The following is a 23,068-nucleotide window of genomic DNA, read 5'->3' as shown; positions in this document are numbered from 1 at the left end:
TCTATTTTTATAAATATATAAAGCCAGAGTTATCATTTCTCTAACTTATTATTCAGCTTGGCAATCGCTTTTGATTTTTGATTCATAACACAGTATGATGGATTTATAGAAATAATTGTTCATTTTTAGGCGTCTTCTATTTAAAAAAAAAAAAAAAAAAAATCATTACTCACTTTTAAACTACCTGTACTGGGCCTGGGAATTTTTTAATTTAACCACAAAAAAAAAAAATCATTGAAGATACTTACAGGCTAAGGAAGCTTTCCAACCCTTCTCTGTTTATTTGTGGAAAGCAACATTTGATGGAATCCAACCAAGGGAGTCTGAAGTGGTAAAAGTTTTGAAAGGTATCCAGGGGGTGATAAAAGTTCTGAAACGCATTGCATTTGCAAAGTTTAATCTCGGAAATGATTAAAAATTCAACTTGGATTACTGCACTTGAAGTGAGTAACGTGCCGTATACAATAGTGACGGGTCGATTTAGGAGAGATGTGCACCCATTGCAAAGCAAGCAGGGTGTGGGGCGCCCACGCTTGCCTTACCCTCATTGCGGTCCAGGGGGAAGCTCTTTGGGGAAAGATGTATGAACCTGGGGCCTGGCCCGCTCCTGCATTGAATAACCTTGTAATGTACAAAAGATGGGATCTGCCTGTTTCTACCCATAGTAAAATGTAGTTTAGATGTGGGGGGAAAAATTACTATGGTTAATCATCTCTTTTTTTTTTCCCCCTCCCCCCAATTATCTTTAGGAGGACCCCCCCCAAACATACTTGTCACGGGGAAGGGATGTGTTTGTCCTGGAGGTGCGGTGTCTGCAAAGAAGTTTGTTTCCCACCACACCCGTGCGCTGCTGGAGCAGGGCGCTCGCGCAGCTGTTTGCGTGACACCTTGTACGTGCAGGGGCTGGACAGGACTGGGTCTCTCCCTCTAGCTCGCTCCCCTGCCCCCCTTGTTTCTGTTCGGGTGGGTGCACAATCAATACGAGCGCTGTGACTGGCTTGTGCGTGCAAGTGGGGTGAGGTGCACAATCAATATGAAAGTTGTGAACGGGTTGTGCGTGCAAGTGGCGGGGGGGGCCACACGATAGGAAAGCTGGGACTGGGTTGCACGTGCAAATGGGGAGGGGGAGACGATACTGAGCTGTGTGCGCAAGGTGGGGGGCACAAGGCAAAAAGTGGACTGGACTGCGTGTGCAAGTGGGGGGTGGGTCACACTACGAAAGCTGGGACCCGCGTGCGGGTGCAAGGGGGAGGGGGCAGAGCCACCCCGGAAGCCGCGTGAAGGGGCGCGCGGGGGCGCTGTGGTGCCCGCCCCGCCCCGCCCCTGGTCACGTGACGCGCTCAGCATGGCGGCGGCGGCCGGTCCTGCCGCTCCCCTCGGCCCCCGGCGTTGTGGTGGGGGGGGCCCGGGCCGGGCCGCCATGGCCGAGCCGCCAGGCGCCGCCGCGCTGCCCCGGGACGTGCGCGAGCAGCTGGCCGAGCTGGAGCTGGAGCTGTCGGAAGGTGAGCGGGGCCCGGCCGGGGGGGGTGTGAGGCGGCCGGGGACCAGGCCTCGCTCCCCTCCGCGCGCGGCCCCGGGAGCTCCCTACTCGCTTCCAGTCTGCGAGAAAACCTCACAGAAAACAGGAGAGGGCCGCGCGGGAAACCCCGGCCAGGGGCTCGCATGGGGCGGTGCAGCTATTCACACGGCCACCAAATCACGCCGCCGGCCGCGCCAGCCCTTTGCGGCTCTTCTGGAGCTGGTGCCCCCGTGCCCCGGGTTTGTAATACTCCCCCTTGGCCGGCCCCGTGCCTCAGGTTTGTAACACTTCCCCACAGCCGTCCCTGTGTCTCAGGTTTGTAACGCTTCCCCATGGCCGGCCCCACACCTTGGGTTCGTAACGCTTCCCCGCAGCCCCTCCGCGAGGAGTGACCCCCGCAGGCACGTGCCAAGAAACCGCGTTCGGCTCAAACAGGCTTTGTTGGCTGAAAAGCATTTTGTGCACCCACGCGTGGACATGCGTGCTTTGTGCGGGAATCCTAGGCCCGGTTTAAAAGAGCTAAGAGTTATTAATGAGCCCCTCTGAATTATTCCCATGTGCCTGGCCACTGGGGTAGGCCACACCGACTTGCAGTAGGATGGTGAGCCACACCACTGCTCGCAAATTGCATTAAAAAGACATTAATTAGTTGAGAGCAACTAGGTTGTCTTTGAGGAGATATGAGAGGAAGTGCTTCCCCACGGCATCTGTGCTTGGCACCAGGTTTCACTGCAAGGTCCTTGTTTGCTTACTGGGTGTTGCTGGCTGGGGCTCTGAGTTGGATACAACTGTCGCTTACGTTTCCCATTTCTGAGGTGGGGAGAGAGCGGGGCACAGGTTGCATTTGGTGCACATGGATACTGCTGCTCCAATGTGGGGGTGGTGCAATTCCTGGTGCATGGCGGGCAGGTAGTTTGGCGTCCGCCGGAGCTGCAGACAGAGCTGTGGTCATGGAGCAGGGCTGTGGGAAGCCCTGCGGGTAGTCAGACACAAGATTCAATCACCGTTAGTCCACGAAGTGTGGGATGCTTCTGATCCCCCCCAAAGAAGTCACATTAAAGTGGGATCTGGCACTAAATGTGCAAAAGATGCCATGTCAGCATGTGGGCTGGAAAGTGGAACAGAAGGATTATCTTAAATACATGCTGCAAATAGAAATTGTAGTTAGCAGTGTTGAGCCAAGGGGCTTCCTTGAGGAACAATCTGCAGCCAGAGCAGTAAGGCTAATTAGACCTCTCCCCTGCAGATAGTTCCTGTGCAGGCTGTAGGCAGCATGAAGGTGGCCGGAGCCCCCTCTCGAAATGCAGTTCTGACTTCTGTTCAGAGCAGTCGAACATGTTTTGTGGGACAGCCCTGAGGGAGAGGGCACAGGGGGACATGTCATCTTGAGGGTCCATTGGTGGCATGCAGTGAAAATTGTGTTTCTGGCTCTGGTTTCTGTCAGCCCAGCTGCTTTCCTTAGAGTGGGTCCTTTTCTCGCACAACAGAAAAACATAGGATTAACCAGAACCTGCTGGGTGGTGATGTATGGATCCTGGCCCAGAAAGGGATCTCAGTCCAAATCCAGTCAGATGTTAGTTGGGAGGCAGGAAGAATAGCTCCTTTTCATAGCCGGCGAAGACCATGGTGACGTGCCTTCCCTGTATTTGTATGGGGCCTTTGTTAGGTACATGCTCCAGCTATAACCCTGGGCTTACTCTAGAACAGGGGTGGCCAATCTGGCATGCGTGTCACAAGCGTCACAGGCAGCCCGTGCATGGGGAATGCAGCAGATCAGAGGCAGCAGGCAGTACAGTGCCAGATCGGGCAGAGCAGATCAGGCAGAGGAGTGGCCCTTAGGGAGGGTACAGGGCTAGTTTGTGGTACATCTGTCAAAGATGTTGGTCCCCGCTGCTCTAGACGTTGCAGTTGTGGGCATTGGGGCTTGGCTGGTGTTTGGAGTCTGCAGAGTATTAGGAGGCCGTGGCTGGTTGAAGTGAGGACTGCTGAGTCCTTGCACACCTGGCCATGGAGCTAGGGTAGTCTCAGGACAGTGGAACTCCCCAAGCACCTAGATTAAGCGGTCCTGTGCCTTGCAGCATAAGCATATTCGTGTGGGCATGGGAAGCGAGGGTGTGACTTCATGCTGTATCAGGCCTTTTGTGGTAACTTCCCATGTGCCCTTCCTGTCCCATGGTAAAGACTGGGCAGTTCACTCTACAGCAACAGCGTCCTTCCTCTTTGTCTTGCTTTAACCTCCCGGACTGTCTCTACCCCATGGTATCCCTGCCTCTGTTCTCCCTGAGTCTGATCTGTATGTAGTGCTGCCGTTGCCCTGGATTGGTAGAAATTCCCTATTTTGCTTCTGTGTAGTTCTCCAGTGCCCATCTCTGTTTGAACCTATCATGGGCCTCAGGCTGACTCACTCAGGTCCTTTGGGTGGGGGCATGATCTTCCTGTATCAGCCTGCTGCCTGAAATAATACTCCGCTCTTACACAGTGCTTCACATCCCGAGATCTCAGTGCTTTCAGTCGTTCTTATTTATAAATAACGTCTTCCAATAAAGCAGTATATTTATAACAATATGTCAACGACTGCAAATGTGTGAATGACCCACTAAGTGTTCATGTTGCTGTAACAGTAATGCTCATCTTCTTCCTGCTTGCTTTTGGGTATTTTCTCTTTCTTCATTTTAGCCATCTGTCAATAACACCTACGTTATGCAGCAGCAGTGACGGGAAGTACTGCTTTCCATTTGCATAAGCTGCTCTTTTAACGAGCTAATGTCCTTGGTGCTCTGGCAGAGGCTGTTGCTTGTGCTGTTACTGAGGGTCAAAAGAATGAACAGCTTGAAGTTTCTGGTATAAACAGGGGCCTGATTTTATGCTGCCCGTTAGCTGAGCTGCTGCTACAGGAACATATTTTTGGGGCTGCCTAGGATGCCTGTGCTTAAAATTTCTGTCCACTCTCATTGCATACCTTTGTGGAGGTCTCAGTTGCGTCTTAATCAAGCACGCAGTCAGCAAAGTGTTGGAAGCAGGTGGACAAAATACGTGGCCCTGAAGGGAATTTAATAGGGAATTTAATCCAGCCTTACAATCGATGAATTTATACCCCCGGTTATCTTTCCTGCTTGGTGTGTTGTGGGGGGCTGGACCTAATGATCTTCCAAGGTCCCTCCTGGCCTAACTAAATCTGTTAGTATTAGAGCAATTTGACATTGCGAGTGAGGAGCAGAGCAGATCCCCAGATGTTTTTACAGTTGTTCTTGATCGGTAAAATCGAACACAGTGTTTCATGCAAGCTCAGTTCGAACTGCATTATCAGGGCAAAGCAAAGCACAGAGGAAGGAGTTGGAACAACCTCCTCTCCCTCCCTGCCCAGGCCTCCAAGTGGTCAGTGAGATGGAGTGACAAAGAAGCAGCTCCCTTGGGACTTCTGGAGGGGCCAGAGCCAGGTAACAATGCCTGTAATTATCAGGTGTGTTAAGTGGATTCCGAGCTAAAGAACATTGGATTGAGCTGTTTAAAACCTGATGTCGTGGTGCTTTCTTTTCCCCTTCTAGGGATCCTGGACATCTACTGGTTTGATGCCCACTGTAGAGCACCCTGCACAAATATAGCTTCTAACAGCCTGCAGTCCACACAGCAGGCATCACGGGCAGAAGAGAAAAGCAGGAAGGTTTGGGTGGAGGCAGGTAACAATAGTGTGGGCAATTCGTAGCATGTCAGGGCTGTAACCACCTGCTGCTGGGCGGCTTGTTCTTTCAACCCCTGCCTCCTGACTTCTCCCCTGTTACAAATGCACTTTGTTTGTAGCCTGGCACTCTCTTCTAGAGGCTCAGCGACTGGGGCCTCAGACACATTAAATGCTTAGTTGACTGGTGGTTGCTTTTGAGCCATAATGCATTTGTCTATGATTTTTAACAACAAAAGGAAGTAGATCTTTCTTTGTGCGGTCTGTGCAGGGGTGAGGTGAGCGGGCGGGGGACTTTGGACCTGTCTGATTGGTAGTAGCCAGGAATTCCCCTGCTAGAGGTTCAGACACTTTAATCTGATTTCCACCTGAGCAGGATGCTGTGCTGTCATTGTTTCATTGCACTTGCTCTCATTCTGTTTAAGGAGTTAAGGTTTCTGTTTCTTTTCTATATGTTTTGCTGTCTGGTTTGCAGTGTGGGTATTTCTGTGAGCAATTTGAAGCTCCACAGTTTATTCTTTTGGAGACAGTCTTGCTGAAGAATCAGTCCTCTGGAGTAGGAAGTGTGGCATGTCATGATCTGGGGGCTCAGCAGAGTGGGGGACTCGGGTTCTGCTCGGTGGTTTGGAATCCAACTGGCAGAAACCAGACAACTGCCTAGTGGGACTGGTTCCCCGATTCTGACACACTGAATAGTTTACTACAGCATCTTGCCTGTTTCTGCCTACTTATTAAAATGTACTTTACAGGTTTGCATCCTTACATCTCAGAGACAGGAGAATTATCAACCGGAGAAACTGAGGCACAGAGCTTGCAAAGTGAATAAGGCACATCAAAACACTTGGTAAAACCGGCAGTAGTCCCGATTTTCTCTTTTGTGCCCTACCTGTAGGAGTCTGCTACTGTTGTACACTTTAGCAGTGACTGTCACTACTGTTCTTGCATTATATCAGGGGTAGGCAACATTTTTTGGCCCCAGTGCTGAAAAAAACACGATGCCTACCTTGGAAGGTGCCGGAGTGCTGACATGCTGGAGCCGCTGTTTGCAGCCTTCTGGTTGCAGGTGGCTCACGGGGCCCAGTCTGCTTGTGAGGCTTGCAGCCTCCCAGCCACCTGCTGGGAGCAGCCTGGGCTCCGTGGCTGGCAGCAGCTGCTTAGAGCCTGGGCTGGCAGTGGTGTGCTGAATAAAGTGGCCTTATGTACCATGCTTGGCACATGTGCCGGGGGTTGCTAACCCCTGCATTAGATAGAAAGGATTAACTGTGGGGAACTTTTGCCTGTTCCCTTAGTCATTCGTCAGCCTTTCAGGTAAACTGCAGATCCCAAGTCTGTGGGCGAGTCAGGAATCTGCCTGGCTTTGATGTGTGTGTTTTGCCTGCAGCTTGTACAGGGACCATGCTGAAGCAGTGCTTTGACATACATACTTGTCCTTTCAGAGCGCACTGGGGGTGTGCTGATGTAAATCAAGAGCACCCCATTCCTGCCTTTTGTGTAAAGAAAAGTTCTGGTAAGAGCCTGCAGCTCTGATATTATTTTCTTAGGCCTTATAACCCAGGAAAGAGTGACGCAGGCATGGTTACACATGGTTCCTAGCCAGGGTCTGTGGCTCAGATGAAAGGAAATACATCCCAGAAGGCATGCACAGCAGAGAAGCAAAGTAGCTAATTTTCCCCATCGCCAGTACATCAAGTTGAAGTTCCAAAAGATCCCCTGGAAAATGTACCATAGAGATGGTTGTGGCAGAAGAGTGAAAAACAATTAAAGGACAGGGAAGACCGATGGGTTTAAGAGAAAAAGTTGGAATAGCTGTACTGGTGAGGGTTGGACCGACTGACCAGGAGAGAGGAATCACTGCTGCCATGTCTGAATGGTGGAAACATCACAGCAGGGAAGGGAGTGGTTCAGATGAAAGAAGCTGGGGTGACTGGGAGCAGGGCTGAAAGTGAAGCGTGTGCAGTCTTCCAGGTACTCATCCCACTGAAATGGGAAGGGGGGAGATGCTTGCCTGATAGAGTGCATGCAGCAGCTAAAGCTCCCAGCAAAGGTTGGGGTTGATCCTGTACCATTTGAGGCGGGATTTAACAGGTAGCTTCCTTTTAATCTGGGTGTTTGACGTGTTCCTGTGTGTGGGGGTGGAACAGGAGGCTGTCTGCAGTCTGGCGCTGTAGGACAGCTTTCTCTCCTGTGTCCTCCATACAATGATGCAGGCTCACCTTGATGGCTAATCTTCATTTCAAACCTACACTGATGATTTCACACTCACAGCATCTTTCATTTGAGCAGCTCTTATTCCTCTGCGAATAGTCATCCTCATAACACCTCTGAAGCCAGAAAGATGAACACTGCCTTACTCATGTGGGTCTGAGTTGAGGACATGATGAGTGTTTTCTAAGGTTTTGCTGTGAATCAGACGCAGCCACATACAGAAACTGGGATTCCTGTCTCCAGCGCTCTAATGATTAAAGCCCACACAGTGACTTCAGCATTTACGTGCACAGGGTGGTTTTGTTTTGTCCCACTTTTCTTTGCAGTGAGCCCTGGTACTGTAACTGTTAACTTGGCTAGTGTCTTGCCCTATGAATGAAGTCACTAGTCTGAGTCAAACTCAGAGGATGAATTTCCCCCTCCTCCCCCTCAAAGGAGTTGGGAAGTGCCTGGGCCAGCTCCCCAAAACCGTTATCGTGCTTCTCTCCCTGACTGGGAGGAGAGGGATGTTTGGGCCTTGTAGCCCACCTGATCTTTCCCCCAGGAAGGACAGAATGTGGGGGGGAGGGAGTGTGCATTTTTGGTGGGTCTCTTTTGTGAATGTGGGCACCTGGGCAGAGAGCACATGCTTGTTCCAGGTAGGAGCCAGTGTAGAGGTATCAAACAATAAGACGGACGCCGTGTCTGGAGACTTATTGATCCCTTTTCTGATCCAGGGGTTTAATAACTCAGTCCATTTGCAAAGCCTGTTTCTCTGTCCAGCCCACTTGCTTGTTGCTCTCCTGATTCTATCCTTTGTGTGTGCATCGTGTTTCAGCTGCGATTCTGGGAGAAAAATGCTAGGCGTTAGCAGGAGACTCCTCCCTGCTGGTTCTCAAGAGCTCTCTTGTACTTAGAACTGATCTCCCTCTTCAGCAGAGTTCCTGATCTGTCTCCACTGTCCCTACTGCCTTTGGTGTGGCTACATACTCACAGCTTTGATTGGGTGCCTCTTAACAGACCTGCTAACTTCATTCCTTTTTATATTTAAAGGCTGTTCCAAGGGCTTTTTACTTTGCTACCCCAAGCACCTCGGCTTCAGGAGTTCCCGTGCTGCTTAAATTGTCTTGCTCATGCAGAGAGCCACGCATCATAGTTGATCCGGCTGTTGCCTGGGGTCTGAGTGCTGGTCCGTAAAGTCTGGTATTCTGCTTCTAGCCCTGGCCAGTGCCCAGAGTTTCATATGAGGTGTGTGTGCTCCAGGCCTCACAGACTTCTGGCTCATTCCCGACGCTGGGGAAAGGGTAAGAGGTTCTTTCCTGCGTCCCTGTTTCTGATGAGTTTTGTTCGAAGCATGCCATTCAGCTGGAGTTATCATGTTTGTTCAGAGTTTCAGAAGCCTGAGCCTGGAATCCCAGTGAAAAGTCCCAGGGGTGCAAGTACAAGCTGAAGTGAACTGTGTTTCCTGTTTTAGTTAATGTTCAGATGCTTTCTCAGAATGGCTGGTTTTAAACTGCATCTCTCATGGTAAAAAAACAAAAACTAAAGGGGGGTGGAAAAAAGCATTTCTTGAAATTCCTGGTAAGTCATGAATCTGAATCGGTTACCAAATAAATAAGCACTGACTTAAAATCCCAGTTCAGATTTAGCTTTAAATCCATATTTTTGTGGCTTTGTATTAATATCTGAATTATTATTCTACCTATTATGGTACAAAATAACTGTACATTTTTTTTTCCTTGAGCATATTCCATTACCAGTCTAAAACACTTCTGCATATGAAATGGTCATAGTAAAAATGACAAGCGCTCCTAGCTTGCGTGCATGCTGGTAAAGTGGTGGTGGGCCCTTGGTGAGGTATGTCCAGCTAGAAAGGGGTCAGCCAAGGCCTGGCTGGTTCTGGCCTTGGTGATGAGATGAGTCTCCCAGGCTCATGGATTAACGTCTGCGTGAGGGAGGTGGAGCAATTCCCTCTGGGTGCTGACAAATCCCAGCCCTCCCTGGGATTCATGGGCTTGGGAGGAGCCATCAGGTCACAACATCCCGTTACTGTGTTTAGAGGAGAAAAATCCCCTTCTTGTGTTTGCAGTACATTCGAGGGAGGCGCTGAGTTGCACCTGATGATGGTCTGCCGCAGCCGTTCATCTGATGCACACTTTCTACCCTACGTTGCAATAAGGCAGTAGGGTTCAAACCGATTTTCTCATTCTAAATAAAAGTCTGCAGCTCCCGGATCATCTTGTGGAAACTAGCCTGCGTTGGTACTCTCCTGGGTATTTCCTGTTGTATTCAAAGTCCCCTTTTCAGCAGTCTGCACGAGGCTTTTCCAAATTTGGAAGCATAAATCTGAGAAGCTGCTTAGATTTTTTTCTGTCTGTATTCTGTTCAACAGTGTTCACAACACTTACAATGAGGATAATAAATTTAGCATGTCCTTATTTATTGTAAAGCTCTAGTGGCACTTTTTGTTCACTGTGACTTTAGCTTCAATCTCATTGTTTTTTAAAAACTTGGTCAGAGTTTAGCATTAAAATGAGTCAAGGGAATTTTTGCTGGATGGAAATTTTTTGGTTTTTGTTCTGCTAACTGGGCAACCAGAGTCACTGGTCTTGAAACCAGAGTGTATCATGTCTGAATTTTGTGATAGGTGAGAGACATGGGCTGCTGGACATGCAGCCTTGCACTTTGGAAAACCATTGTAGAAGTGATCATCTTTGAACCTTTCAGAAGTATTCCCCTGGCAGTCCAGCAGTTTTATTCTACCAGTCTACATCCCTGGGGAGTATAAACAACGAAAAGAATTGTATCCCTGCCTGATAAAATTAGGCCTTCAGTAATCTCAGTCTCAGAGCAGCTGGATGGCTAGCTGCCTTGAAAAACATATGTTTTAATTTAGAAATAATGCATTGCATTTAGGATGGCCATAGCCATGGGAGCAGGGTGGTTTAGGGATTAAAACACTCCCATTTGTTCTGAGATCAGGGCCTATGTCAAACTCTAGGTCTGAAGCACAGCAGTGAGAAAGCACAGGCTAGGACATGGTTTCCATCTCCGGTCCCTAGCAAGGATGCTAGTCTTGTACGCCGAGCTTTTCAAAAGTAGACTGTTTTATTGTTGGAAACACCACCTGAAGAGTAGGGGAAGACTCGGGAGCAGATTTCCAAAGTGTGGCTGTCTGCTGAGGAAATCTGCTGGCTTCACAGCCCTGTTGTGCTGGCTGAGGCCCCAGATATATGGGTGCTGCTCTGGAGCAGTTTAAGATGCCCAACAAATGAGGCTGCTCTGGATGCCTATGCCACGCATGTCCATTGGGGGTTTGCACTAGTGCAGACACTGTCTTTTCTCTGGGGTGGGGGAGGAGCTGCTTGGGCACATGGTCCTCGCAGCTGCTATGTTTCATTAAAAGAAGTTTTCCTCTATTACTTTTCTGTGTGAGTAAGTACTTGCAGCAGGGGTGTTCTGTGCCTGGGTGGGTGGGTAGCTGGATTGTGCTGCTGCGAGCAGGAAGGGAGGTGATTGTGGGACCACTTAGTGCAAGTTATGGAAGTGTTTGAGTCATGCTGCTGAGCATCTTGCTGGGCTCATGGCCATGGTCCAGTGTCAAGTAGTGGATTCAGAGTTGGAAAATTGTGTCTACCAGCCACTACGTGGGACACTGGGCAGTTGAATTCTCTTGCGTTTGAAGCACCCCTCTCATAATTGGATCTGCATGGAGTTATGTCTGGGACTGAACTAGCAGCATTGTCTGTGTTCCCTTTGGGTAGTAGGAGATCCTACTTGGGATCAGGAGTCTTTTGGCTGCTCTGAACACTTTTGAGGACATGGTGTTTCTCGAGGACTGGTCTGCATTAGTGTACACAGGTAACAGAGTTTAATGTGCTAGAAGGACACAGACTCTCGACTTGTCTCAACAGGAAAGTTAGCGTGCAGTAAGCTTGAGTGTGAATTTTTAGCATACCAGGTTCTGTGCACCGCCTCCCCCATAGGGACCCTTGTAGGGCACATAGCTAAGAGCTGACCCCCTGGAAAGATTGTGTACTATAAACTCCCACCTGAGCTGCCTGCCTGCTAACTTTTCTGTTGAGACAAGCCCTGTGTTTTAGATTTTGAGTAGGTGGGGCTAAATCCTGTTTTAGGCTAAGGATGGATGTGGCCTGTGGCATGATTTTGCAAACTGCCTCATGAGAAGGACTCTGTGCATTAGCATTTGAAACTTCATTTTACCGTGAGCCATGCCAACAAGTGTGGCTGACATGATTCGAATTTCACAGCAGCCAGTCTGTGCCCGTGCTAGCAGGTTTAAAAACACCTGTGAACTGTGGGCACTGGCAGCATTCCATTGCTGCGCTGGCACAGCTGCACCTAGGTAGCAAAACAGTGCAATTTTCCCTAAAAAGTTTATTGGACAGGGACCGAGCATCTGTGGGCTGCACCCAGGACTCAAGGCAGGCACGTTGAGCCTGGCGGCTGCTACCAAAGCAATGAGTCCTGGTTGGGGTCAGCGAGGAAAATTTCTTAGTGCCCTGTTGCCTCCTCTGTGCTTTTAATGCAGCATTGACTCCCTTGAGTGAAAGCCCAGTTAATCACATTTGGAAATGAAATATTTCCTAATTAGGGATTCCTTGGATTTGAGAGAGCAGCTTTTCTTGCGAACAGTGTAGCTGGTTCTCGGGAACAGACGCAAATGCATGCTGGGTTAGTTTGGGCTTCCTGGTAAGGTTTTGTAATGCCTAGTCATCGTGGCACTCTGCAGTGGTTCAGCTGTATTCCTGTTTTGCTGCTCTGGGGACAGCTCTGACTTGGATAAACTGATCTCCCCACAAAAATCCAAGGAGCATCTTGGAGGGAGAACTGAACTTTTTAGTGCTTCTGAGTCAAGTTCAGGAAGAGTGGCAGTAGTCGCTGGTTTGTGTTCTGGCAGGAAGTAGAGGTCTATAACCAGCACAGTCTTGTGTGGAAGAGCAGCAGCTGAAATTCTTGTTTACAGTATGCTTTGTCACTGTTGCAAAAAGAGACCATGTGTAAGTGATGCTCCTGAGGGTTGGGAAATAATCTGACATCTTCCAGTGCATGTTTATACACTGTGCAGCAGAGAGCAGAGCTGGGTGGAAACGGATGAATGCAGTAAATGTGAAATGAGGATCTGGGAGCTTGTGCTGACTCAGTAAATAGGCATAGATTTGTTTCAGCGAATATTTCTTCAAAGATGCTGGAGTTAGCAGACATGCCCCATAATAGCATCAGTTAAAATCGTTGGTCTGCACCCACTGAAACTCAGCCAGAGGGAAGTGTCCAGATAATGCTAGTGGGATTATATTGTTGAAAAATGGAGACAGAGTATGGCAGTGGTCCAAAGCGGTGTAGTTGCAGACTCTGCCAGGATACTTGTGCTGGGTTTCTCCAATGCTTTAATTACATGGTCTGCATTTTAAAAGATTACCTCATGAATACTGTCATATAATGTAAGGCCACGTAACATCTCTGGGTCAGCTTCAACAGCTGTCTATGTGGGGCGGTACCTTAATGGATTTTAATCTTTTTTAAATGACATTTGAAAGAGGAAAACAACAACCAGCTGGTACCATTAAAAGTCTTTTGGCAGCTTAATTAAGAAGTATCCAGGATTGGATGAGGCAAAGGTATGCTGGGAGGGTGAGAGAACAAAAAAGGCCTATTTTTCTTTTAGAAATTCTCATACTTTCGTGCAACACAAATTCCTGTCTACTGGGATTAGGAGTACCATGGAGGTGGCGTGGCCTGATCCCAGTAGACTGACAGAACGGGGAATAGGACTCAGGTAATCCTCACTCTCAGCCCTGCGTGCTGTATGGGGAACACATCGCCTCCTCATTAAAAAAATCGGTGTGTAACATGATTTGACTCTCTCAAACAGGTGCCCAGGTACTGTGCTGGAAGCCTGCAGTTGGTTTGGCTAGCTTCCTGTGGGTCTGAAAAGGGCTTGTATATCAGCTGTGCTGGAAAAGATACACGTGCGTGAAAAGTGAGAAATCAAGCTTTTCCAGTGGAGTGCTAGATTGATTGTAGTTAGACACGTTATTCAGATTTCCCAAAAGAATGTCTTGCAGGTGGGATTATGGAAAGCAGGTTTTTGTCCCATTTGTGTTGCTGAGTGCATCCCTTCATGAAGAGCCATGCATCATGGGAAAGGGTTAGTTTTTGGCACCAAGCAGAGAATGGGGGAAGAAAAGGTAAGTGAGTCAGTTGTAAATGACCCTATTATGTCTTCACTGCAGCCACACCTAGAAACCTTGGGCTAAACAGTAGAGCAGTGTTTGAAGCCCTGGCATTTGGTACACTTTGCTTGTTAAAGCCCTGGTCAAGTTTGTGCTACGTCACAATGGCACGTGGTGTGTTTGCAAGGTGGGCCCGTCAGTTGAACAATTATTAAAGAGTGATTGAGGCTTATAATTGCTATCTTTATAATTTTTACCAGAGAATGACAGATGTCTGTGTTAGATTGTAAGAAATGTGTTTACTTGCTTTTGCTTTCTTCCAGGTCAAATTAATGTAATTGTTTTTTCAGTTAATGTGGCTTTAAATGCTTACTTTTTTTACATAAGCAAACCAGTGGGTGGAAAGACTAAACATTGACCCTTAAATTTGGGGCTTGAATCAAAAGACCTTTCACTTCAGTTCATGTATATTATGTATTGTTTTTTGGTGGCAGATTTATAGTGGTATGTGGCTTAAGGAAAGTCGACTAAATGGATAAAGTAACAAGCACACGGTTCTTCTTGTTTATGTAGTTGGATTTGAAATGTGGTTTCTAGCAAGGTATGTTTCCACTTTTGCATTTTCAAGGCAAATCAGCTGATTTCTTTCTCAAGAAACATGGGTTTATGTTTAGCAAATGAAACCATAAAAACCTCATCTTTATTTCTTCAGGCATTTGGATCAGCCACAACTTGCATAAAATGAAGCTTTGAAGTCCCGTCTGTTTGGTGTAGCTGTTGCTAACGCCATAGCACGTTTCATAGAAGTCGGGTAGGCAGCCCTTGGACCAGGTGCTGTGCAGTGTGCTCTTGCATTTGCTGCTGAGCTTCAGGCTTAACATCTTGCTTGTGAAGTAGCTGTAGAGATTTCTGTCATTAGACACTTACGTACAGTAATTCTTACACGGTGCAATCTCACGCAGTCTGTCGATGCTATAGAGGGGTGACACAGCTTATCAAGCTCTGAGGCAGTCTGGATGGAGAAAGGAATATCTTGTGTTTAACCTTGGCAGAACAGCCAATTATGTATAAAGGTTTGTGTGCTCTTCAGGAGCTTATTTCTGCAGGCCCTTTGTAGCAAAGGCTGCTCTTACCTTTTTCACATCCCAGAGATGAAGGTGGCTGCGACCGTGCAGTAAAGGAACGAACCAAAACATGGATTTGCTTGTAGGGTCTTTTCTGAGATGTGGGAGGTATATGTGGCGCATAGGGTTCCAGCACCATTACCTTTTTTAATACGAGCAAGAGTTTATTGTTGTTTTCTGTTTTTTATAATGTTGCAGAAAGCTTTTGGAGAAGGTCGGACTGGCATGAGAGGCCTGGGCATGCCGTGCCCCGGTAGTATACATAGTGATGGAGCAAGAAGCACTTCCCCTTTGTTCCAGTTTCTCATCTGTAAAAGGGTGCGAAGGCAAACGTGCCCAAGGGGCGGGCTGGTGACGTGTACAGAGCACTGTGGAATCCTTCGCTTGCAGGCATCCCATACCGTGGGTGGAGCGGGAGGAGAGGCCAAGTGGGATTTTGCTCCTGAGAAAGAGACATGAGCATTTTCTGTCGGCAACCCAGGCTCAGACCTTTGCTTTGGCATGATAGCCTGCTTCTCAAAGCTGCTTTTAGCAGCAGTGCAGCACAGTAGTCGCCTTCCTTTCCTGTGGGTGAAGTGTGACAACCGTTTTCAGACTAAGGGCAGGTCTGCAGGCAGTTGGTGCTGGGACTGTGAGCGAGTTGCTCAGGTGCTAACGACAGATGTAGCCATAGCCATACAGGCTGCCGATCCTGCCCCAGAACCTGCCTCATTGGGCCAGCAGGCCAGGTGCTGAGCTCCATGTCACCACCATGACATTGCTGGCAGTACCAAACAGCTCGTTTAACGTGGTTGCAGTGTAGACATATCCTGTGTCCTCAAGCTCTTGTCCCAGGCAAACAAACTGGCAGTTGTTGGACCATTTCTTCATCTTTAAAGGGATTTGAAGCAGTTTGATAGTGAATCTTGACTGAAAGGCAGGTCTCTGCTCCTTCAGCAGATTCTGCCCGGAGCAGTCCTCTGCAGCATTGCTCTCCTTAACTCACTAAACCAGTTCCAGTTTGAGCTTTGAACACACTTGCTGCTCTTCAAGAGCTAGAAACTGTTACATGAGCAAATGAAAGAGGCTCTTTGTGTCCTGGTTGTGCCAAGGAGTCACCCTGATGGGAAGGAAAGGCTCCCTGGGGTCAAGTGATACCATTCTTCACCTGTGATTGTCTGGGTGCAAATTCAAAGCCACCCTATGTTATCTTGGCAGGGGAGCAGGGAGAAGAGCTTTGGAAAGGCTGGGGCAACTCGCCAATCACTTAAGGTTTTTGTTAGAGACTGAAGGCAACCTGTGCCTGTTGGCCTCATGGAAAGAAGACAAAGGCCACCGCATGAGAACTATTGCACACTTCTGCGTGTCAGCCTGGATTAGGTTTGGACCTTGTTTGCTCCTGCTGTGTTTGAATACTCATGTCTTGTGTGCCATTTGCAGTGTCTTCATCCTCTGGGGCTCTCAGCACAGCATTACACCCTAAGCAAGGAAAGAAGCACTAGGAAAGTTGTCTGCGCTGCAAGGACAGTGGGTGAAGCTGGCGTGTCTTCACTCGGCTTTCCAGAAGTGGTGGCTGGCTCTATACCAGTGGTCACCAGCCAGTGGATCTTAATCCACTGGTAGATCTCAAAGTCTCTTGGAGTTGATCCAAGGCTGGGGTGGGGGGTTGAGTGCCTGTGTGCATGCATGTGCATGCCCCAGCCCAGCAGGTCAGTCCATGGGGGAGAGGGGGGGTGGGGGCTAGATTGAGGACCCTGCGGTGAGAGTGAGGGACAGTGCTGTAGAGGCAGGATCAGGGGTAAGTTGAGTGGAGCTCTGGCCAGGTGGGACTTACCTGCTGGGGAGGCATGCCCCCAAATAATAATTTTTTCTCCCTCTGCCTTGATCTGCCCTGCCCCTGCCCCCCCTCAAGACTTACCTACTGGGTGGGGGGTGGTGATGGTGGCGCACAGTAGATCTTGGGTTGCTTCTAAATGCCAAAGGTGATCTCCTGCTTAAAGGTTGGAGACCACTGCTGTGCATGGAGACGTCAGCCGCTTTGCTTCGCTTCTCTGCCTCGATGCTGAACTCCATTTTGTGGATAGTTGGCCACTATGGGAAGGGGGAGATGCAGAACATCTCAATGAAATAGGCTAAAGTAAAACTTGTATGTCAAACAAAGTCATTAGCAGTAAGATAAAGTGTGTCTCGCAGCTTTTTATGAACAGAAGACAGTTTTATGCCAGGTGGGCAAAGGTGCTCTGCTGCCAGCTATATTTAGCAAAACCAAATTGCAGTCATGATCTCTGCCTAGGGCATGCTGCAGCCTGATCTATAATGGGGAATTCTTGGTAAGAAGAGCAGTACCTGCAGTTCTGACCTAGTTATTTGGGGAAGAGAAAAAGGATGCATGTTGTATTGCTCTCTTGTTTGCCAGGGCACTGTAGAAACAAAATATGAGAAGGGAAGTAAGACGCAGCATCAGGGCCTCACTTCTGCTGACAGGTTGAGTTGAGTGTCATCTGGTGAAAATAAGCCACCACTCCTGCACAATGCAGATGTTTGCATACTTGCCTTGGCTCTTTATCGCTATTTATTTGCTCATTGTTCTTTGCTAGCATGCAGTAGTGGACCAGCTTTAGCTTTGCTTGAAGGGTTGTTCTGGTGGTTTTTTTAACCTATGAAGAATAGTGTTTGTAGGGTTTTTTTAAATGCGTGTCTCTGCTTGCTATACACCTTGAGTGAAGAGCAAGTTTTGTGGGAAACGGCACCATGTGACCTTTGAAATGGTGTGAGGGGTTTCTAACCTGGGCAAGAGTGCCTGGAGCAGTGGGTCTTCTGAATTTTTCTAGTACCTTGCAGCAGCAGCAGCAGGTGTTTTAGGGCAGCATGTGCCTTGGCTCTTGCAGTGGGAGTTTGTACGCTTTGGAGAAACGTTGTGTCCATATGAATGTAGGCTCAGATAATCCGTATAAATGTGGGTTTGGATATCACTTGTTCATCATTCAGAGACTTCTTACAACCTGCTTGCTCTCCAGTGGGATTAAAGTGATTCACTGAAGGGGCAGTAAGAACCAAACTATTATTAGCTACACAGTGGATGTAATCTGCAGGGTTTAGGAACATCCGCAAAATATTTTTAAGTGGGGTTTTCTGTGAAGATTCGAACCCCTTCCCAGGTGCCATGTGAGGAGCACTTGCAACTCTGTGCCCTGGCAGAGTCATCTGAGGGCAGATTTGCCTTTGCAGTGGAGCAGCGGGCAGACTGGTAGCTGCGAGTAGGTCAAGTCGGCTGTCGAGGAGAGGTGGTGATGTGCACCATCTTGTCTAGTGGTATCTGAGCCTGGTTATCCTGCACATGGTTCTGAATGCAATAGTATGTTGCTTAAATTGAAATAGTGCCTAGTAGCCCTCGCCCGGTTCCATTGTGCAGATTTTGTGCAAGGTTCCTGCACGTACTTTCCCCAAAGGTTATCTTGTTTCAGAGGAATTGGTCGTTCCAAATTTCATTTAATGTTTAGAGTCAGAAGACGGGTCCCATGTGACGAATCTGAGGGTAGATGCCATATTCTTGTCCATGCGATATGCTCTTTTTTCCCTCCCGTGTGGCAGTTCTCGGGTGCAGGCTTCAATTTTGGATTTTATTTCTTCTTTATTGTATCACTCGTTACAGAGTGCGTTATCTTCAGTGTAACTGTTGACATTGTCTTAAAACCTCTCAGTCTGGAGCTGTCTCTGGTGTTTCAAACTGCTATAAAAAGACCATCTAGGAAACAAGCCCTGTAGTGTATATACCTTTTTTATCAAGAAGATCCAAGCGTCTTCCTGTCAGAATGTATTACACTTGACACCCTGATTTTATAAACATTGTCGTTGTCTCTGAAATGGTTAATTTCCAGCTATTATGGCTCCATCAGGGACAACATTAGATGGCTAATACAGGATAGCTGTGTTTTGGAGTCAGACCTATCTCTGCGTAACAGTGCTGTGGTCTAAGAACCAAAAGAAGGCGGTAGGTTCTTGTCTTAATGCTGATGTTGCACTTGAGTCTCATCATGAAAAAGTCCGAGGGCCAGGGGAATGGAAGACAAGGCCAACGGATTTAGTCTAGGATTGGGAAAATGTAGACCCCATCTTTGAGTTGAGTGGGGCTGGCCACAGTGCTGTGTAGAACTGGTCCCAACTCCAGGAAAGATGAAGGAGCTGTGGTTTGCAATCATTGTGGAAATATAGGTCTGGAGCGATGGTGTTTTAGGGGTGGAATCGACGTAGTGTTGTTTCAGGACAACAGCACTGTCACCGCAGGTGCGGCTCCGAGAAAATGAAGGGATCTCTCCTCTCCCATGAAACAGCTCTCCGCAACTTGGAGCTGCTGCTTTTCATGTGCCAGTTGCCAGATACTCTGCCTCCAGCAAAAGCAACACAAGAGAGATGAGCTCAAGATCTGAGTGTGTGGATGACTGAGTAGGTTTATGTCACTAATGATTTATCTAAGTGCAGGTAACCCTAGGATAATGAAACTGTTCAGACAAAAGAGTTAATTCTGTCTTTTGGGCCTTTTGTTTATGGGGTAACTATTTTCCCAGCAGGTGCATCTCCTCTATTCTGCCTTCTGCCATTTTGTCAGCAGGTGATGTGTTGTACCTGCCTCCACTGACCTGTTCTTTCCTGCAGGATAAGATCAGGATTTCTATAATGAACACAAAATTATAGTGGGAATTTTTTCAGAGTACCTGCGTTTAAGCCTGTGTTAGTCACAGGTAGCACCGGGGTTGCAGAGTCCATCGTACACTTCCTAGGCAGCACTGACAGTGGTCGTGATCCATTTATGAGAGACATCCCCAGCCCCCATCCTTCTTCCGGCCCTTCCCTCAGGAGCAGCAAGGTAAACTCTTATTCTGACTTTGCAGTACTCCACTGTGGCTGTGCGTCTGCTGATCACTTTTGTCTTATAGATAGGCTCCTTTCTTCACTTACCGTGTAAAAAGCATCACGTGTAAATTTACTGCTTGGCAAAATGGGATTTAGCTGCTACATTAAAGGCATTGCATATTTATTTTGTCCAGTACACATTCTCACTTTTACACTGGTGACCTGACAAAGCCACATGCACAGAACCTAGTAATAAAAACTGGAGTTCGCCACAGCTGGTGTTAGAGTTAAATACCAATGGGAAACCTGGCAATAAAAATTAGGCTGTTGTTTAAAGTATTGCTGCTTCTGCTGTAGAAGTATGTCGCAGGAGATGGATATCAGTGGTGTAAATTGAGCAGCAGCAGTACCTAAAATTACGTTTGCATTCACTTCGTTATCACAATGAGACGTACAATGGGATCTCATGCCCAATGAGATCTTCTGGCAGTGATGACATGAGTCTATTACAAGATTTTCTGAAGTTTTTGGTAAGTCCTTCCAGGTGGTTGGTCAGCTGTACTGTAGCTTGCAGCTATAATGTTAGGAGAGAGCAAACGGGAGGGTGGGGTGCTCTCCCTGCCTCAACCATGAGCTCAGGTAGGAAGAAATACTTAAAAAACCAACAAACAAACAAAAACCCAGAGATGGTAACAGTGTAATTTAACAGTGTAATTGAATAAATATAATACAACTTTCATGAAGGAACCCTGTGGTCAGATTAGTTGAAGCACAAATGCAGTTCTTTGTGCAGAGCTGAATACATCCCTCAATGTGCTTTACTTTTCCAGGTGCTGATGTGAAGAAAAGTGTTTCCATGAATGTTGTCATGAAATGAATAGAACATCTGGGTCTGAAAAAGACATTGGTAACAGGATTGGTGAAAAAGCCCCTAAAAGAATATATCGAATGTGAATAAGTGCAGAAAGCGAGACTTGGGAAAGATGGATCTAAACTACACATAGTTTAGATCCATCCAATTTTTTTTCAGTTTGTAATGCTAAATATTACTGCAGAGTCTCTTCTGTGTTCATAGCCATTCTGACTGCTTCTGTCTTTATTAGTTGGCATCATAACAAGTAGTCATTGTTACTAATTTGTTAGGAATGGATTTTGCTACTGCTTTTTTCCCCTGCTAGTCAAGCAGCCTGCAGTTTTCCAGCAACTTGTACAACTATGGTTTATTTTTCTATTCATAACATCTAGCAGGTTTGAGTAAAAATGCATGCATCCATGTGAGAAACCTTTAATTTCCAGTTTGGGGGAATATATAGAGCTGGACTGGCAAAGGAAGCCTGTGGTTTTATGCTTTCCTAATCATTTTTAGAATATTAATCTTTAATATATGTTTTTTAAAGCTTTTACTAGACTTGGTAGGCTGTTTCTTCTTTCCTTATGGTGTGCCTGAGGACAGCTTTGGAGTGTATGTTGTTCAACTAAAGATCTGGTGTATGACTTTACTTTGAATGGCAGTGGATCTGTTTCTTAAGAAGCCTGTTCTCTGCCCTACATGCCTTTGCCATGAGTTTAGACATGGAACCTGTAGCTTTTTCTTGCAGCAAAACCAAAGGGTCCCCGAGTGGAGATGCAATCAAATTCAGAAGACCTCTTCTCCTCCACAAATACTAGTCTGTATTGTGTCCCTCCCTCATCAGATAGAAGTCTTTGTAATAGAAATCTTGCAGCAAGTCTTGAAGGTCAGCCAATCAGGCAGCATGAGCAGAAAGGCATCTATTTACATCGCTGCTGTGCTTTTTAGCAGTTTTACGACACATTTAACATCATTCTTATCTTTCAGTTTTTCACGATAAAATTGACCTTCTCTGTTCAGCATCAGCAGGTCATAACATATTTACCAGTAGGGAGGGGATGCCTGTTCTTTCCAAATAAAGATGGAGGAGCTGAAGGAGAAACCAGACCATGAGTTAAAGCTGCTTATGTAAATGGCCTTTAAAACAGGCTTAAATACATGAAGTAATTGGAGGGGGGAAATTCTTGCCATCTGATCATCATAAAATGCTTGTTATTGTGAGCAGCGCCATTGCCTTCAGGAGGCAGCTGTCAGAAGAAGGCATCATGCCAAGCTAAGACTCAGACCCTTACTCTGAGAGAGGTGCCCATTTCATTCAGCTTGACGAGAGCAGCCCATCCTGCTCTAAGGCATTAATGTGCATCATGGGGGACTTAAGGAGCGGGGCTTTCTCGATTTGAGATGAGAACAATAAAAGGGGAAGTGCAGGCAGTGTCGGGCCTGGGGCAGAGGCCATACATGTTTACCAGGTGGCGTTAGTTTCCAACCTGGTGGGTGTCTGTTGCTGCACTTTATGCACTACATAAACTCTTCTTTTTTGTTGTTTTGTTAAAGAGTCACAAGATAACTTAGTGCCAAATTTAGTAACAAGAGTTTCACTTGGTGAAAAACGAAGCATAATCCTTTGTAGAATATTTTTCATTATAAATAAATCAAAGGGAGTTTATTTTCACTGTATCAGGTGCCTATGGGCTTGGTGGGAAAGAAACCCAGCAAAAACATCTGAATTAAATAGAACTTGTTTAAAGGACACCCATGTTTAGGAATCTGCTTGCCCCAGGAAGCAAATATGTGTTTGCTGTTCTTATGTGACAACTCCACAGATGCAGAATCTGCTTTTTGGTCTATTGATAATGCTTCCCCCTCCCTGACAACATGGAAGAATTAATGGGAAAATTTCATTTAACATTGCTTTTGTGCACACCTCTACTTCACAGTCTTCTGAGGTTGGAGGCAGTTTTGTTGGAAGTTGCCCAGCTTGAATCGTCCCAGGGTCTCTGTTGGGCCTGTAAGGTCTTAATTTTTATCATGCTGATTGTTTTGCTTTTGCAGAGGTGGAATCTCTTTTTGGTATATAGCGAAAGCCGCACTGGAATGGATCCCTGGATCTTGAGGGCTGTGTTCTGCCCACCAAATAGTGGGCAGTGTTTGGTGCCTCAGAGGGATCTGTGTCCCACCACCTAATTCCCAGCTGTGCAATTCTGAAAGTTAAAGCACTTGATCTAAATATTGTCCCTTGCAGATCAGATCACAGCCTCAAGGAAGGAGTGCCCAGGATTTCAGCCCTTCTGCTCTCTGGATTGCTTAAGCCCTGTGTTTTGCACACGAAAATAAAACTGTTCCCCTCAGAGCTTTGTCTCCACTCCACAGTGTCGTCTTACTGAGCTTCTGTACTCTTCACTGTCTTTTAGGGCTTCAGGAAAGAAGGAAGGGGTACTGGAGTAATAGCACTGATTTCTCCATTAATACCTCTTACCGAAGGTGTGTCTGTTTCATTATTGGCCGACGAAAAAGACCGGGATATAGATTTGGTCTTATAGACTCGTATGGTTGGGGGCCTCCATGGCCAGCCCTATGAGGAGAGGCTGAGGGACCTGAATCTCTTCAGTCTCTGCAAGAGGAGACTGAGGGGGGATCTTATGGCTGCCTACAACCTTATCAGGGGCCAGGAGCAGGGACTCAGGGAAAGTC

General features: G+C 47.2%; 1 protein-coding gene across 2 annotated transcripts in view; it reads left to right on the top strand.

The window, feature by feature from the left end:
* Positions 1-1,399: 1,399 nt before the first annotated feature.
* DIP2B (disco interacting protein 2 homolog B) overlaps positions 1,400-23,068 on the top strand; it is a 101,422-nt gene continuing 79,753 nt past the window's right edge. For both annotated transcript variants that reach the window (XM_019556432.1, XM_019556431.1), the window contains exon 1: positions 1,400-1,502. In XM_019556432.1, the coding sequence (XP_019411977.1) occupies positions 1,421-1,502 (82 nt within the window). In that variant the 5' untranslated portion in view covers positions 1,400-1,420. The remainder of the gene's footprint in view (positions 1,503-23,068) is intronic.

Source organism: Crocodylus porosus, unplaced genomic scaffold (assembly GCF_001723895.1).
Source record: "Crocodylus porosus isolate Cpor-Errol unplaced genomic scaffold, CroPor_comp1, whole genome shotgun sequence".
In the NCBI taxonomy this organism is placed as follows: domain Eukaryota; kingdom Metazoa; phylum Chordata; order Crocodylia; family Crocodylidae; genus Crocodylus; species Crocodylus porosus.
Note: the sequence above shows the minus strand (reverse complement) of the source record. Positions and strands in the feature narration are given on the sequence as shown.